This window comes from Hyperolius riggenbachi, chromosome 6 (genome assembly GCF_040937935.1).
Source record: "Hyperolius riggenbachi isolate aHypRig1 chromosome 6, aHypRig1.pri, whole genome shotgun sequence".
NCBI classification, from domain to species: domain Eukaryota; kingdom Metazoa; phylum Chordata; class Amphibia; order Anura; family Hyperoliidae; genus Hyperolius; species Hyperolius riggenbachi.
In genome coordinates this window covers 315,130,880-315,148,073 of record NC_090651.1, presented here as the reverse complement: position 1 = coordinate 315,148,073, position 17,194 = coordinate 315,130,880, and the positions used below count along the sequence as shown (strand labels likewise).

General features: G+C 44.0%; 1 protein-coding gene across 1 annotated transcript in view; it reads left to right on the top strand.

Moving 5' to 3' along the window:
- The first annotated feature begins 3,188 nt into the window (after nt 1-3,188).
- LOC137522857 (sulfotransferase 2B1-like) overlaps nt 3,189-17,194 on the top strand; it is a 63,562-nt gene continuing 49,556 nt past the window's right edge. The window contains exons 1-2 of the mRNA XM_068242991.1: nt 3,189-3,258; nt 13,657-13,793. Coding sequence (XP_068099092.1) covers nt 13,658-13,793 — 136 coding nt within the window. The 5' untranslated portion in view covers nt 3,189-3,258; nt 13,657. The remainder of the gene's footprint in view (nt 3,259-13,656; nt 13,794-17,194) is intronic.

The window sequence follows — 17,194 nt, the reverse complement described above, 5'->3', positions numbered from 1 at the left end:
CTTGTACACTCTCACCTTGTGCGAGCCAGGTGTAGGCTGGTTGACTTCCTGGTGTTTGAAAACATCAGCAGGGTGAGCATTGGGACAGCTTTTATTTTTGTCAATTGCCCCAGGGCACCCGAGTGCTGGCAGGTCCCCCAGGTCTCCCTCCCCCCACTTGGGCTCCCTGGAGCTCTTACAAAGTTTTTGTCCGAATAGCAATTTACTTATCTCACCCGTCTTCAATTCTGCTGGCCACATCTTCTCAGTGACCTGGCACATGTCATTACATGATAACATGCACCTGGTCACCAAGAAGAGGTGCCCTTGTGAGGATGTAGAACAGAGCGCACAGACTAATGGAGAGGTGCCAGCCAGGCAAAGCAGGTCAGTGCAACTCATCCATCTGCACCCATGTACATATAATTCAGGTGTCGGCAATAGCAGAACCCCAAATTACATGTCCCCTCTTAGTTGCTACAACTTCGAGTGTATTTAATATGGGGGGATGGTATTTAACGCTACTCGTAATTTCAACGACAGCAGGGTGAGCTGTCAATTGGCTCAATGTAACTAGAAAAATACCAGCACACCAATTTTGCTTAGTGAATATATATATTGACAAAAGAAAAAAATACAAAAAATACATACAGCATTAGCAGAAAAAGTTGAAGCACACAGCATAGCAGTTAAACTGGAATGACTGAAACCTTATGCAATCCAGTGAGAGCACAAAACAGACGCAGGAAACATATGTACAAAGTTTAGGTTGCTAGACAAGTAGCAGCAAGTGATATGTATAATATAGTATTTGAACAAATGGCTAACAATCCAAAATGTACACACAGTTAACTGCACAGAAAATCACCCTGCATAGTTTACAATGAGAAAAAAGCATCAGAGTTCAAAAAGAGCAAGTAGAGCTACAGGGATGCAGGGGATGCCAAAAAACAAAAAGTGCTCAGAGATCCATTTACCCTGACAGCGCTGTTTCGGAGTGAATACTCCTTCCTCAGAGGGTAGCCAGGTACTGCTGCAGTGAGTGCTTCTCAGCACTCACTGCAGCAGTACCTGGCTACCCTCTGAGGAAGGAGTATTCACTCCGAAACAGCGCTGTCAGGGTAAATGGATCTCTGAGCACTTTTTGTTTTTTGGCATCCCCTGCATCCCTGTAGCTCTACTTGCTCTTTTTGAACTCTGATGCTTTTTTCTCATTGTAAACTATGCAGGGTGATTTTCTGTGCAGTTAACTGTGTGTACATTTTGGATTGTTAGCCATTTGTTCAAATACTATATTATACATATCACTTGCTGCTACTTGTCTAGCAACCTAAACTTTGTACATATGTTTCCTGCGTCTGTTTTGTGCTCTCACTGGATTGCATAAGGTTTCAGTCATTCCAGTTTAACTGCTATGCTGTGTGCTTCAACTTTTTCTGCTAATGCTGTATGTATTTTTTGTATTTTTTTCTTTTGTCAATATATATATTCACTAAGCAAAATTGGTGTGCTGGTATTTTTCTAGTTACATTGTTATTTAGGACCTCCCCACGGGTCTGTCTTACTGTACCAAGCACCCAGCAGATCTGCTTCATACTATGCTCAGGGTGTGCAAACCTCTTATTTAATACTGTCAATTGGCTCACCCTGTGCCCAATTGCCTAACGAGGATAGGCGAGTTGGTACGCTGCCAAAAACTTCGCCTAGGCTCCAGGGAGCACATTAAATTGGGTGGTGGTGGGGTCCTGTAGCCAACCCTGGGAGTGGATTTGCTTCTGGGGAGGTGTCAGGTGGGCCCCCAGGTTAGTTTTGCCCCATAATTGCTAGAACCAGGCCTGCCCATGTGTCCAGTTATGCACTGATTGGCCAGCACCACAAACATATCAGAAGTCAGTACCTAGGATTACATCCCCAGCGGCCAGTTGGAGACTGCATACTCATAGGAAGAAACAAGCAGCATCACCTCCAGGAGGCGTAAGTAACATCCAGGAGGCATTACAACCATAGCCTAAATTAGGATCTCTATCAATAGTCAGCAGTGCTGAGCGGTGCACAAAGCTTGTTAAGGCTGCTGGTCACAGTGGACTACAGAGTGCCACAGCCTCATTCCATGGAAGTCAATGGGGCATTGCACCCTGGGTGGTGTATACAGTGCCACTTTCTGAATGTAGAGCTCAGGCAGTGGGAGGGAAGAGGTAGTAAGGAGCAGTGTTAATAAAACCCTTACCCTTTTATTTAGGTGTCTTTACAGCCTACCTCATTAGTCTGTGCACAGTTACTTTATATACCTTTGACTACCCATGTTTTGCCAATTACTACCTATATACCATTAGCACATTCACATGTATTTAACATGGATGTTATATGCTCTTACCCCACCCCTTAGATTGTAAGCCTATTTGGCAGGACCCTCCTCCCCTTGAGCTCTTCACCGCCACCATATGGACACAGTGAGCTCTTCACCGCCACCATATGGACTATTATTATTTAGTATTTATATAGCGCCAACATCTTCCGCTGTACAGAGTATATATAGTCTTGTCACTAACTGTCCCTCGGAGAAGCTCACAATCTAGTCCTTACCATAGTCTATGTATGTATCATGTAGTGTATGTATTGTAGTCTAGGGATGATTTAGGGGGAAGCCAATTAACCTATCTGTATGTTTTTGGGATGTGGGAGGAAATTGGCTTGTCTTTAGGAAACCCACGCAGACACGGGGAGAACATACAGACTCCTTGCAGATGTTGACCTAGCTGGGATTCGAACCAGGGACCCAGTGCTTGCAAGGCGAGAGCGCTATCCACTACACCACCGTGCTGTTGCTGCCCTATGCTATACTAATCCCTACATTGTTACATAACTATTTTGTGTACCATTGTGATGTCCTTGTATAATGTCTTCTCTATTGTACATCGCTGCATAATCTGTGTAAATATGCGTAAAACTTTATCAATCAAGTTTAATAAGTTAATAATATGGCTTTTTTTTGATAGATCATTTCATGAAATACAAAAACATTTAATTTGTTGGAATATGCAATGAAAAAGAAGTGGGAAATAAATACTGTAATATAATTGCTAGTCTGATCTGAACTCTAGTAAAAAAAAAAGTGTGTAATCTGATATATCTCTGGGTGGGGAGGAGTTGTGGTTCTTAGAAGAAGACAATTGCAGATTGGATTTAGTTTTTTAGAGCTGAAAGACCTAGTGGTTCACAGAGGAAGGAACGGGTCACATATTTATTTCTTAGCAAGAGGCACCACTTTGCTGAAGATACGTAAGTAATACATAGTTTTTCTCCTGAACTTTGTAGCCGTTTGGCTTCTTTGACTTGGCTTCATATCAGCCTTTTAAAGTCATTGGGAATCAATGATAAAAAAAATGAAGCAGATACTTACCTAAAGTGAGGGAAGATTCTGGGTCCTAAAGAGCCTTCCTGTGCCTCTCTCGTTCCCCGTTCTAGCGCTGGCTCCTTCGTAGCAGTATTCAATCAATTTGGTCATATACTGCTGTCTCAGCCGCCAAAAGGAGGCTTCGGAAGTCTTTGGGAGTTTGAGTGCTCCCAAAGACGGACCACTCCATACTGCACACGTGCAAGCGTCCTCTCTTGCGCACTCACACAGTATGGAGCCGCCTGTCTTCGGGAGGACTCGGCTCCCCGAAGTGCCTTGCAGCGGGGGATTCAAATGGAGGAGCTGGTGCCGCAACGAGCAGACCGGGGGAGGAGCAAGTAGGTTCTATAGAACCCAGAGCCTTCCCTCTCCTTAGGTAAGTATCTGGCTGATTTAATTTTATTTTTAATAGATTACATTTACTTTAAATTAGGCATTCAGTTTTCATGGACATGTATAAAGAACTCATCTGTGTGAAGTAGCTATATACAAATCTTAACATTAAATCCACTACTAAAGTACACTGATCCGCACAACTCTTCTTAGGCTAGACGCTTTGGCTAGCGATTGCGATTTCCATTTTTTAAAAATGTTTTTCTTGTTCGGGTAATAAAATCCCTGCAAAATCACTTTTGTACAGTGACTGAAAAGTGATTTTGCAGTGTTCCTATCTATTGCATTGGAGCGCAATCGCCCATAAAATGCTACAGTACCAGTGACTGCAATTTGCCTAGTCATGAGTATCAAGATTAGTGGAGCAAAGCGTTGGCACTGCAGCGTAATCCGGAGGGTTGCAGCTGGACCAGCCAGGGCCGGCTGGCTTACCATGTCTTGCGTGCTCTGACCTAAAGAGTTCAATATCAACAATGGTAAGAAGAAACGAAAGTCGGTACTGCATGCAATTCGGTTTATTCCGAGATATAAAGTGCATCAGCAATTTGCAAGAGTGCAAGCCTGTGCTAAGAGGTGCCCATCACCTTAAAGAGTAACTGTTAGGAATAAAAACCAAAATCAATTCCCTATTTCTATCTTCTGCAATACAGATAAAAAGGATGCTAAAAAGGCAATGCCTAACTTAAAAACAGATCTTACTTTTTTTTATTACAGATGAATTCTCATGTCCCCAGCTCTAAAGTACGCAGCAATTAGCCGCAAAAGAGAAGTAGCAGTGCAGGCTGGAGGGGGGGTGGGGGGGGGGCTGGTGGAGTTCTCCTTTTCTCCCCAGACACAGCTAGTTCAGCCTGATTGGCTGCAGCCTGTGTCACTCACGCCTATCCCTTTCTTATTGGCTGCCAATGTCCACCCCCTTCCCCGCAGTCAGGCCCGACAGGCATCTCTGTCTCTTTATTCGGGGAGGGGGGGCAGCGGGCACTTCCGCATCCATGGGGACCCCCGGCCCTGCTACTATTTCCAAAGGGATTCCCCCTGCATTAACCCTCCACTCTGTAACATCCCCACTCGGCCCGCAGCATTATAGAGCCTAGCAGGGAAGAATATATGCAGACAGATTATCCTCAACATGGTTCCAGGCGATAGAGCTGCATTTATTCGTCCCTGCTAAGCGCTGTTATGCTGCGAGACAAGATGGATGCTACAGGGTTGAGGGTAAATGCAGGGGGATCCCTATTGATATAGTAGCAGGGCTGGGGGGTTCTCATGGATGCAGGGGTGCCACTACAGTAGCGCTGGCTATTGCTGGGGGGGGGGGGGGGGGTAAGGGAGGAAATGACGCCAGCATTGGCTTCGCTGGAGGGACTAAAGATGGCCCCTGCCAGGGAAAAGGATTATCTGCATTTCCTTATTTTATTTTATAAAATTAACTGAAATCAAATCGTGGACAGTGCAATACATCTATCATGTAAGTAGAGCTAGTATTTATCTACTTATATGTGTTTTTTTTATCCTGGCATAGTATGCCTGACAGCTCCTCTTTAATCTCTAGTTATCTGGCTTGCAGTCATTGCCATGTATCCCCTTTTCTTATTTCTCTCTGCTTCAAGCACAATAGGAGACTGATAGCTAAGTACAATAATACAATACAATAACATTTCTATAGCGCTTTTCTCCCATAGGACTCAAAGCGCTTAGGCTCTCTCAGATTCAGTAATTAGTAGGATGAAGTATTCACACAACAAAAGTTATATTTCTGCAAATGCCAAACTGAACAGGTGGGTTTTCAGTCTGGATTTAAACACGTCCAGGGATGGAGCTGTCCTGATCTGTTGAGGTAAGGAGTTCCAAAACGTAGGGGCAGCATGACAGAAGGCTCTGGGACCAAAAGTTTCCAAGTGGACTCTGGGTATGACTAGATTATTAGAACCTGTTGATCTGAGAATGCGGGGATTGCTACGCAGCTGCAACATATCTTTCATGTATCCAGGGCCTAAATTATTCAGGGATTTAAATGTCAGTAGGCCGATCTTGAATAGGACCCTCCATTCTATAGGTAGCCAGTGAAGGGAGTGCAGGACTGGCATTATGTGGCAGTGACGGGGTTGGTTGGTTAGCAGTCTGGCAGCAGTATTCTGTATCAGCTGTAGTCGGTACAAGACCTTTTTTGGAAGGCCAGTGTAGAGAGCATTGCAGTAGTCCAGTCGGGATGTGATGAAGGCGTGGACTAAGGTTGGCAGATCTTCTGGGGGTATGAGGTGCTTGATTTTTGCAATGTTCTTCAGGTGAAAATAGGATGATTTCACCACAGCAGAGATTTGAGTTCTGAAGTTTAAATCCCAATCAATTAGAACTCCCAGGCTACGCACATGATCAGAGCTGCGCAGATCCGTGCCTCCTATTCCCAGTGGTGAAGACTGCAAGTTAAGTTGTTTTGTTATCATGCTCTGCCCTCCTATCAGAAGGACTTCAGTTTTGTCTGCATTTAGTTTCAGCCAGTTGTCATTCATCCATTGCTGTAGTTCACGTAAGCAGGCGTTTATAGTTAGAGTTGGGTCTGTCACACCAGGCTTGAAGGAAAGATATAGTTGAGTGTCGTCTGCATAGCAGTGGTATGTCAGGCCATGTTTTTGGATTAGTTTTCCCAGCGGTAACATGTAAATCGTGAAAAGCAGGGGAGAGAGGATTGAGCCCTGGGGCACCCCATACCTAAGTGATACAGGGGTGGACAGGGAGGGCCCCATAGACACTTTGTGGGTTCTGCCACTCAAGAAGGATTGGAACCACTGAAGAACTATGCCATCAATGCCGCAGTATTCCTGTAGCCTGTTTATCAAGATGTCATGGTCAACTGTATCAAAGGCTGCAGAAAGGTCTAGCAGTATGAGGATGGAGCACTCTCCTCTGTCTCTTGCCATGAGCAGGTGGTTGCATATTTGGATGAGGGCCGTTTCAGTGCTGTGGTGTTTCCTGAAGCCAGACTGGAATGGGTCATAACTGTTGTTTTGTAGGATTTTGGCTTCTAGCTGGAGGTAAACAGCTTTTTCAATTAGCTTGCCCAGAAAGGGAAGGTTAGAGACAGGTCTGTAGCTGGTCATTGCATCTGGGTCCAGGGAGGGTTTTTTGAGGAGAGGCCTGATGATTGCTTCCTTCAGTAAAGCAGGAAATATCCCTGATTTTAAGGAACAGTTAACAATTTTTAGGAATACCGGTACGAACAGGTCGGGGCAGTTCAACATGAACTGTGTTGGGCCAGGATCTAGGTCACAGGTAGTTAGGCGGACGTGAAGGAGGTGAGTTGTGCGCCCCCTCCTACACTGCGCCCTGAGGCCGGAGCCTCTTTCGCCTATGCCTCAGCCCAGCCCCGCACATACTGGCTCACCAGGACCAATATATGCACCTACTTTTTGAACTGTTGCACAGGCTTGCATTCTTACGATTTTGCTGAATCACTTTATATCTCAGAATAACCTGAATTGCTTGCAGTGCCGACGTTTGTTTCTTCTCTCCAATGCTGCTAAATTCATTCTAGCTCCGCCGTAGTTTCCTTGATTCTCCTTGATGTGACATCACCGCTAGTGGCTCCAATCACGTTCAAGATGTGGCACCCGGAAGAGGCGGGGCTTAACCCCATTATGTGCCGGATGTCCACGTTTCGCTTTTGTATTATGCAACATGACCAAGCATCTAGGAGGACCCGAAACGGCCATCACTGGTCCACATTCAGTGCCCGCCACTCCACCTCCACTTGTTGACAAGATTTCTTTCTTCCTATTGGCCTAAACAGAGCTCACGTCCAGCAACCGGGTCAAGAGTCAGTGCAGCAGTAATGAGAGTATCGGTTTATTTTACTCATTCGCTTGATACGGTTCATATTAAAAGGGAGTGCTGCACGTGTTGATCCACTCTTCTCTGCAATAAACTTTAAAAGCTGTCATTGCTGACCTGGTTGTAAAAAATATGAATTGCCCAAATAAAAAGCCAATCTTCTGGCATCAGCAGTTCCAGTCACACCCCTGTGATAAGCATGCAGCTCATGTAGACAAAAGTTGACAATATGACATCGGAACACTTAATCTTCATACTCAAAGTGAACTGGGCAGCATTTTTAGCCCCAAGAACATGTCAATAGCACATCAAAAATGCATGCTAACAATGTGGCTCATTACTAAAAACATATTCCATTCTACCTCTTTTTTTTTTTTACATTTAAATCCTTGTTAGAGATTTTTATTGTCCTACTTCCGTGGCCTGCCACCCACAGAAAGAATAGGCAGATAAAGACTGCTGTAATTAGCAGTAGCAAGTTTTCACCAGCAGGGGCGGGGATATCACACTGTACTTGAAATAGTTTAGAAAAGTCACACTTGATTACATTCACACCTTCCCCTCGATAAATGAGGGCAGAGTGAAAGGGAAGGGGTAAATGGCAGCTCCTACAGCTATTAGAAAGCTAGTAAAAACCAGGACAAACTGCAGAAAAAAAGCTGCTTGGATCCCTTTAAAGTGTACCTGAGACAAAAAAAATAAATAAAAGCATTCCTACATATCTGAGCTTCCTCCTGACTCCTTCAGGCCCCTGGCTCCCTCACAATCCTGCCGGGCCACCTTGATCCTCTGCTATCTGTCCGGATACATCTTTCAGTCGCCACCAATCGGACACATTGGCCTCGATTCATAAAGCATTACCTCATGCGGTAATGCTGAAAACAGCAGACTTTACCATCCACTTAGCAAAATGTCAATTCATAAAGGCTGTTACCGCATGAAAAGCTGACATTACCGACCAGGGAGATAAATTACCGACTTGGCTGCAGTTACCGACAACACATGTCAACAAATTGTCAGCAAATGTCAATTCATAAAGCCTTCAACAAGCGGTAAGCCTGGCGGTAGTTACCGACACCTCTGGTGAGGTCTTAACAAGTTACCGACAGCTCTGACAGCTCTGATGAATGCAAAGTGCAGAGAGCCGAAGTCTGTTTGATTCATCTGTGGAGAGAGCCAGAGAGCCCTCTGTGTGAATCATTTCAGCAGGCAGGGAAAGACTGTGTGACTCATCTGTCTGAGTCAAAACAGAGAGAGGAGGAACCCCCATAGACAGCACCAGACTAATGAAATGAGAAAATATCAAACTTTATTATATTCCAAAAAACCATCATCAATGATAAAAGCATTTATTAAAAAAGGTCATATACAGATGACCAACCAGGTCTCTCAATCCCAAAAAATAGTAAATAATAACATATATCTTTTAGATAACACCAACTGGTTACTGGTACAAAGATCACCTATTGTATGTATATTGTAAAAGCCCACCCAAAATTGTAATGAAATAACACTATGTGTAAGGGTTAGCAATGTGCTAATCAAAGTGTGTATGTGCAATGGGACCTATAGTCCATTAAAGTGCATAGTGGGGGCAGCCAGTGGAGGGACCAAAGGGTGGGGGAAGATGGGAAGGTAGAATACCTGCCTGTGACTGAAAGTATTATATATTGCACAATGCCCAAAGATGAAAGAATAAAGCATGAGCCGGGGTGACTTACGTGGGGATGAAAAAGACCAGGATCAGCAGACCAGACGCCAGAGGAGGGAAGGAGGAGAGAAGCCCGTCAGACAGCCTTAGTGCACCACGCGGGCTCAACCCGCTTCAGAGGAGGCTGGAGTGAGACTGAAAAACTGTCGCCCTTATACTCCATGGACGCTGAATAACGGAAGTGCGTCGCCGCAAAAAAACGGATATGACGCGGCCGCGTCATCAGCCAGACTAGCGTGGGGTAACCATAGGAACCCCACGCAGCTGACTGTCCGTAATGTGAAGAGCCGGATAATGGAAGCGGCGAACGGGTGGGGAGGGGCAAGACATAGATGGAATTTAGGAAAATAATTGAAGGAATAATATGATAAACGAAGAAATTGTAATAGTTAATAGTGTAGTGTATCATAGCTACACGGAAAATAGAGCATGAACGAGGATTGACATAAAACATTGTATCAAAGAAAATACAGAAAAACTTAAGCAATATGCCATCTTGTGGAGGAAATACAGAATGCACAGACATATCAAAAACACATCCAAACACACTGCCCAAGCTTCATATTAAGGTCAATGAGAATTGTATGCGAAGAGGCGCCGAAGATATCTTCTCTCTCTTCCAAGGGAAACATCTGTTCCATAATATAATGACCACTAAAAGAAGAAAGGAGAGGGAAGGGCACAACATGAAGAAAGGCGAGAGGGAAAGGAGGGGGAGAGAGAGGAGGGGAGAAAAATAACCTCCATTAATATACATATATATATATAAATTACATAAAAAAAAATATATATATAAAAACAGCCATTCTGGGTAATCACAATGCATCAGATGTAACACCATGTGTGCCCCAAAGACCAAATCCATCAGAAAGGAAGTAAGTGTGTCAAAAAATGTGTAATCCCCAAGAAATATAATAAGGAGAGAGAAATACTCACATATCTCCTCCAAAAAGGGAAGGTAAGTATCAAAGAAAAATATATATAAAGTAAAAACTTCATGCATAAGAGAGTGCATACAAAACAAGAGGGTATACATGTAGGACATACAGTTGCCCACACACATATAATCACCAAACCAAAACGTATACTTTTGTCTTCCATATACCAGATATACTCTTTGAAACATTCCTGTCTGTATAGGACAGTATCAGATCCTCCACAAGTAAATAGACAACCTAGATTGCAGGAAAAAGAAAAATAAAAGAGAAAATTAATATCATTTATATGGAGGTTGTATAATACTGTTGTTCTCTCTTTTTTGGGATTGAGAGACCCGGTTGGTCATCTGTATATGACCTTTTTTAATAAATGCTTTTATCATTGATGATGGTTTTTTGGAATATAATAAAGTTTGATATTTTCTCATTTCATTAGTCTGGTGCTGTCTATGGGGGTTCCTCCTCTCTCTGTTTTGACTCAATAACTCTTCTGGTTCCCCTTAGCACATTCTAATCGTAATTAATATTTAATATTATTGTTTTTTATCTTGCATGGTGCTGGTCCCAACTCTTTTGAGTCATCTGTCTGAGTCATCAGTGGAGAGAGCCGACTGTGTGAGTCATTTAGCAGGCAGGGAAAGACTGTGTGACTCCTCTGTCTGAGTCATCAGTGGAGAGAGCCAGAGAGAGCCGTCTGTGTGATTCATTTCTGCAGGGCAAAGAGAGGATCGAGACACTGCTCTACTCTACCGCTCAATGGTCTGCGGTAATTTACCGACCTCCAAGGGCAGCTGGGGAAATCTTTATGAATTAGCACACAGACCGGGAAAATACCGAGTGCGGTATTTTCCCGACAAGATTTTTTTTATCGCACAGCTGTTTATGAATCGGACACATACTGTGCATGCACAGCTCAGCCATGCGTGCACTCCCATTGTGCAGTAGTACAGAGCAGAATGCTCCCGGCAATGGGAACACCATGGGGACGTGTGCGGGCAGCCCGCGCATGCTCAGTATGTGGCAAAAGGCAGTGATTGGAAGATTCAGTATACCTGAACGGCCAGTGGAGGATCGAGGCAGCCTGGGAGGGCAGCGAGGGAGCCAGTGGCCTAAGGGGGCTGAAGGATCCCTAGGTATGTATAAATGGTTTTTTTTTAAGGGTGGGAGGGTTTGGCCTTTCACACTGGTAAATAATAATTTTACCGCACCCTACCGCCCGGGCAATGAAAGTCTATGGGGACTTTCATACTAACGCGGTACGGTGCGATGTGACGGAAGTGACGTTTTCACTGCATCCCCTTCCATATTTCCGAATATAGTTGTAACTATATAAATTAGCATAGTAGAGGCCGCGAGTGAAGTGTCGCGGTAACGCTACTTCACAGGACTTCCCGCAGTTAAAGTTACATGCGGTGCTATGTAAGCAATGCACGTAAGTAAGGAAGGCACGCTCCTTACATAGCTGCAAACGCTGCTATGTAAGGGAGGCAAAGCAAGCACTCCTTCACATTAAGCTGTGCTGCTAATGAATCAGGCCCATTGACAGCTGCCAAATATCTAAAATTGCCCTTTGGGCTGGGACCACACTTGTCAAAATCACATGCTTTTTTTCACATGCAAAATCACATTACAATTGAAAACCAATGTTAGTCAAATGGAATAGTTTACACTTGAATTTTTCTCGCTTCAGAGATCATAGTTAGCAGGGCCACATGTGCCCCTGCTAAAACGCCGCTATTCCGCGGCTAAACGGGGGTCCCTTCACCCCCAAACCCCCCCCCCCCCCCCCCCCCCTGCAAAATCAACGACCAAATTGGTCGTAAATTTTGCTCTTCCTGGAGGCAGGGCTAACGGCTGCAGCCCTGCCGCCGCCTCTCCCCCGCCCCTCTCAGTGAAGGAAGACTGAGAGGGGCGGGGGAGAGGCGGAGGTACGCGTCTGATAGACGCGCGGGAGGCAGGGCTGCGGCGGTTAGCCCTGTCCCAATGCGGAAGAGATTCCGCGATGTACGGAGGGGATTTGGGGGTGAAGGGACCCTGTTAAGCCGCGGGATAGCGGCGTTTTAGCAGGGGCACACATGCCCCTGCTAACTATGAGGTCTGAAGGGAGATTTATTCTCGCTTCAGACTCTCTTTAACAGTGTAAGAATGGCTGCAGTGAAATTTTCCCAGTGAAATTTGTAAATGTCACTGGGAAAATGTAAACTAAAGCCATTCTTCCACTTTTAATGGCGGGGTTTTTAAACTTTGCACAGTTGGTCACTGAGTGACTGGGCTTAATATTCAGAAATGTGGGTGGAGCCTACAAAAGGCAATCAAAATTCACCTATTGATTTTCAAGGGGAATATTTAATTGCTGCCATTAATGGCACAACCCTCAAACCTGTTACAGTTGGTCATTGGGTGACTGGGGTTCAAATTCTGGAAAGGAGGTGGAGCCTCAAACAGCCAATCAGATTTGTTTCATTTCAATGCAAATTATTGATGACAAAGACCACAAAGCTCACAAACTTGGTCATTGAGTAATTTAGTAATTGTGTATTAGGGTTAGAAAAAGTGGGTGGTGCCAACACCAGCCAAATACATACCCGGGCAACACCGGGCCATCAGCTAGTTTATATTATTAGTGAGATTGAGAAGTTTATTTTAGAAATTTGAATTACATTTTTTTACATGGTTTTGTATATGAAATGGATACTAGACCCTTGCTAGACAAATTTTAGTAAGTTGCAGGCAAAAATTTCACAAAAATGTATTGAACCACTATTTGCACAAAAATCCTGCAGAAACTGAACGCCAGGTAGGTTAATCCATTTCTTTATTCATGATAACAGGACCAGCCCTCAAAGTTCCCAAACGATCCTCCGTTCCCTCACTGCAGCTCACTTTCACTTCTGGCAGGCGTTGTCCACTGCACGGGCCACGCGTCCTCGTTCACGCTCCAGGAGTGTTCTGCACAGGCGCAGTAGAGATTTTCTGGTACTGCACCTGCTCGGGATGCTCCTAGCCAGGGGAACGCCTATGAGGATACGCATGGCCAAGGTGCAGTCGAGGTCGACTTAGAAGTTTTCTTTCACTAGGTGAATGAATGTAAGCCGCGGCGGGGGAGCAGAGGATTGTTTGGAAACGGCGTGGGCACAGGTCGGCTGTAGGGGGGTGGCAGAAGCCCCAGGTAAGTGAAACTTTTTTTTTTTTTAGGATACTTCTGTTCCACTTTAAAGGCAACATTAATTATTTAGAAAGAAGACAGTTGTTTTTTTTAAGGTTTTTAAAGAGGAAAAGGACATTGTATGGAGGTTACCAATGAAATGAAAATGCATAAAGCACCTTTCTGTTTTGCTTAACATTACCAGGGAGTTGCTGCAGTACTGCTTCTGAGTTTGATGGGATGTTATACTGTGCATTGTTTTCTCTTACAGAATGAGCAAGCTATTCTTTGATTACAAAGGGATACTCTTACCCTGCATGGGATGCAATGCTGAAGATATTGCTTTCGCAGAAAATGAATTTCAAGTCCGAGATGATGATATCTTTAATATCACATATCCTAAATCAGGTAAAAGAGATACATGTGTAATTAACCTCTTGTGGATTTCTGCTATGCGTAGATAGTCCTGCTGGTCAGTGATTAGTGAATGGGAACGTGTGTTCCCAAATACGATCAAAGTGCCAGTAGTGAATGAACGCTGGCATCAGTGAGATGCTGGTATTTATTCACAAACTGAAAGTATAAAACACATACAGAGCACTTTCTGTGTACTGTTTGCTGTTTACAGTACACAGGAAAAAGTGTGGGGCTATCTAGTGGACAAAAAGTAAAAATACACTCACATACACTATAATATATGTATAAAAATAAAATGTTATTAGTTATTAACCCCTTTCACCCCTACCTCATAGTTACCAAAATAAAAAAAAAAAAAAAAAAGTGACATCATAAAAAAAAACATAAATAGTTACCCTAGGGATTTATTTTTAATATGTATGTCATGAGGGTATAATACTGTTATTTTTGCAAATATAGACTTGTAATTATTTATATAGTATAAAAAACACTAAATGGAAAAAGTGCACCTTTATTTCCAAATAAAAAATATTATCGCCATACATTGTACTAGGAACATTATTTAAATGTTGTTATAACTGGGACAAGTGGGTAAATAAAATGTGTGGGCTTTACATACAGTAACACTTTTCATTTTTAAACTATAAACTAAAACTTATTCTCCTTAACCACTTATGTGGTTTACGACGGATTATCTACATCCTGCAGGACAATTCCTACCCAGGGACGTACTGTAGATAATCGTCAATTGAATCCAACTGCTATCGCTTGCTCCTGAGTGCGTTCTTGCTGCTATTCGTCAGAGGGGAGATGAATGAATGGGAACACAGTTCAGCATAAATTAGATGCCACGATCATTGTAACTACCCGAAGTAACACGTACTAACACATCCACGCATTACTTCTTGTTCACGTACTTATAGTACGCTAATAGGAAATAATGTGTGAGGACATCTTGTGGCCAAATAGTAAAATTACACCTACATATATTTATTTTAATAAATAGACCCACACATACATTTAAAATTAACACCTTATCCCCCGCACGATCCCATAATTACCCAAATACAATTTTTGAATAAAAAAAAATGACAATTAAAAAAAAAATACATAGTTACCTTAGGGACTGAAATTGTTTAATATGTATGTAAAGAGGGTATATTACTGTACATTTTGAAAATATGGGCTTGTAAATAGTCTTGGAAGCAAAACTAAAAAATTCACCTTTATTTCCAAATAAAATATTGGCGCCATACATTGTACTAGGGAAATATTTTATACGTTGCAACAAGCGGGACAAATGGACAAATACAATGTGTGGGTTTTAATTATGGTATCTTGTATAATTTTGAAAAACTAATGGCCGAAAACTGAGAAATAATAAATTTTTCCATCTTTTTCTTATTTTCTCCATTAAAATGCTTTTAGAATAAAATAATTCTTAGCAAAATGTACCAAATAAAGAAAGCCTAACTGGTGGTTAAAAAAAATAAGATATAGATTGTTTCGTTGTGATAAGTAGTAATAAAGTTATAGGCAAATGAATGGAAGGAGTGCTGAAAGGTAAAAATTGCTCTGGTGCAGAAGGGGAAATGTCCCTCAGTAGTGAAGTGATTAAAATGCATAAAAAAATAAATAATTCTTAGAAAAACGTACCAAATAAAGAAAGCCTTATTTGTGTCCAAAAAAACCCAAAAACAATAATAGATCATCATTTTGGTGTGATAAATAGCACTAAAGTTATTGGCAAATGAATGGGAGGATTGTTATTTGAAAATTGCTTTTGTAGGGAAGTGGTTAAAGCTCCTGGGTTGACTGTCGTGTGTGTAGATTTATATAAAAAGGCCACTTGGCAGGAATAACTCAGACTCTTGGGTTTATGCTAGACCACAGCAGTGCAATAGATGACCACCAACAGGTCCCATGTACGATCCCGTTACCCTCCCATTATTCTCATGTGTCAATTGATGTCGGTTACAATGGGCATGTCAGAGATAGCATGCTATCTATGATATGTACGGCTTGCATCCGGTGTGCAGAAATGTCTTGCAGAACTGGACTTTGTGCTTTGTCACTGCAACAGACAAAATGAACGTGTCCGAACATGTCTGATGCAATAGTCAATGTACAGTATATAAAACAATTGACCAGCACACCAACAGTGAATTTGCAATAAATTTGTATTGAGATGAGCAAACACAGCTTTTTTATTACATCATGCAAGTAAAGATTAGTGGAGCACAGGATACAAAATGAACACCAGCTTACAAGTGTCAATGAGTGACACTCTGGTGCACACGATACAGGGATACGCAGTCAGGGCCGAGCCTGGGCGGGTGCTGCGGGTGCAAGGCACCCAGGCGCCTGCCTCTGAGAGGCGCCGCCCGGCCGCCGCTCTCCCCCTGTGGCCACCGCTCGCTCCCTCCCTCCCTCTAGCCGCCGGCGCCGCGTCAGACCTCGATCAGGCGGGCGGGCGCTAGGACCTAGCACGCCGCACTGATATGCGGAAGTGACATCACTTCCGCATATAGAGCGGGTGCTCCTGGCGCCTTCTTACTGGTCGGGTCGCCCGCTGATTGAGGTCTGAAGCTGCTGCAAGGTGAGGGGGGAGCGGCGGCGGCGGCAGAGGCGGAGGGTTGGGTGCGCTCCTGTCACTACCTAAACGGGGACCCTATACCCCCTGGCTACCTATCCTGGGCACATATTACCCCCTGGCTACCTATCCTGGGCACATATTACCCCCTGGCTACCTATCCTGGGCACATATTACCCCCTGGCTACCTATCCTGGGCACATATTACCCCCTGGCTACCTATCCTGGGCACATATTACCCCCTGGCTACCTATCCTGGGCACATATTACCCCCTGGCTACCTATCCTGGGCACATATTACCCCCTGGCTACCTATCCTGGGCACATATTACCCCCTGGCTACCTATCCTGGGCACATATTACCCCCTGGCTACCTATCCTGGGCACATATTACCCCCTGGCTACCTATCCTGGGCACATATTACCCCCTGGCTACCTATCCTGGGCACATATTACCCCCTGGCTACCTATCCTGGGCACATATTACCCCCTGGCTACCTATCCTGGGCACATAATACCCCCTGGCTACCTATCCTGGGCACATAATACCCCCTGGCTACCTATCCTGGGCACATAATACCCCCTGGCTACCTATCCTGGGCACATAATACCCCCTGGCTACCTATCCTGGGCACATAATACCCCCTGGCTACCTATCCCGGGCACATATACCCCCTGGCTACCTATCCCGGGCACATATACCCCCTGGCTACCTATCCCGGGCACATATACCCCCTGGCTACCTATCCCGGGCACATATACCCCCTGGCTACCTATCCCGGGCACATATACCCCCTGG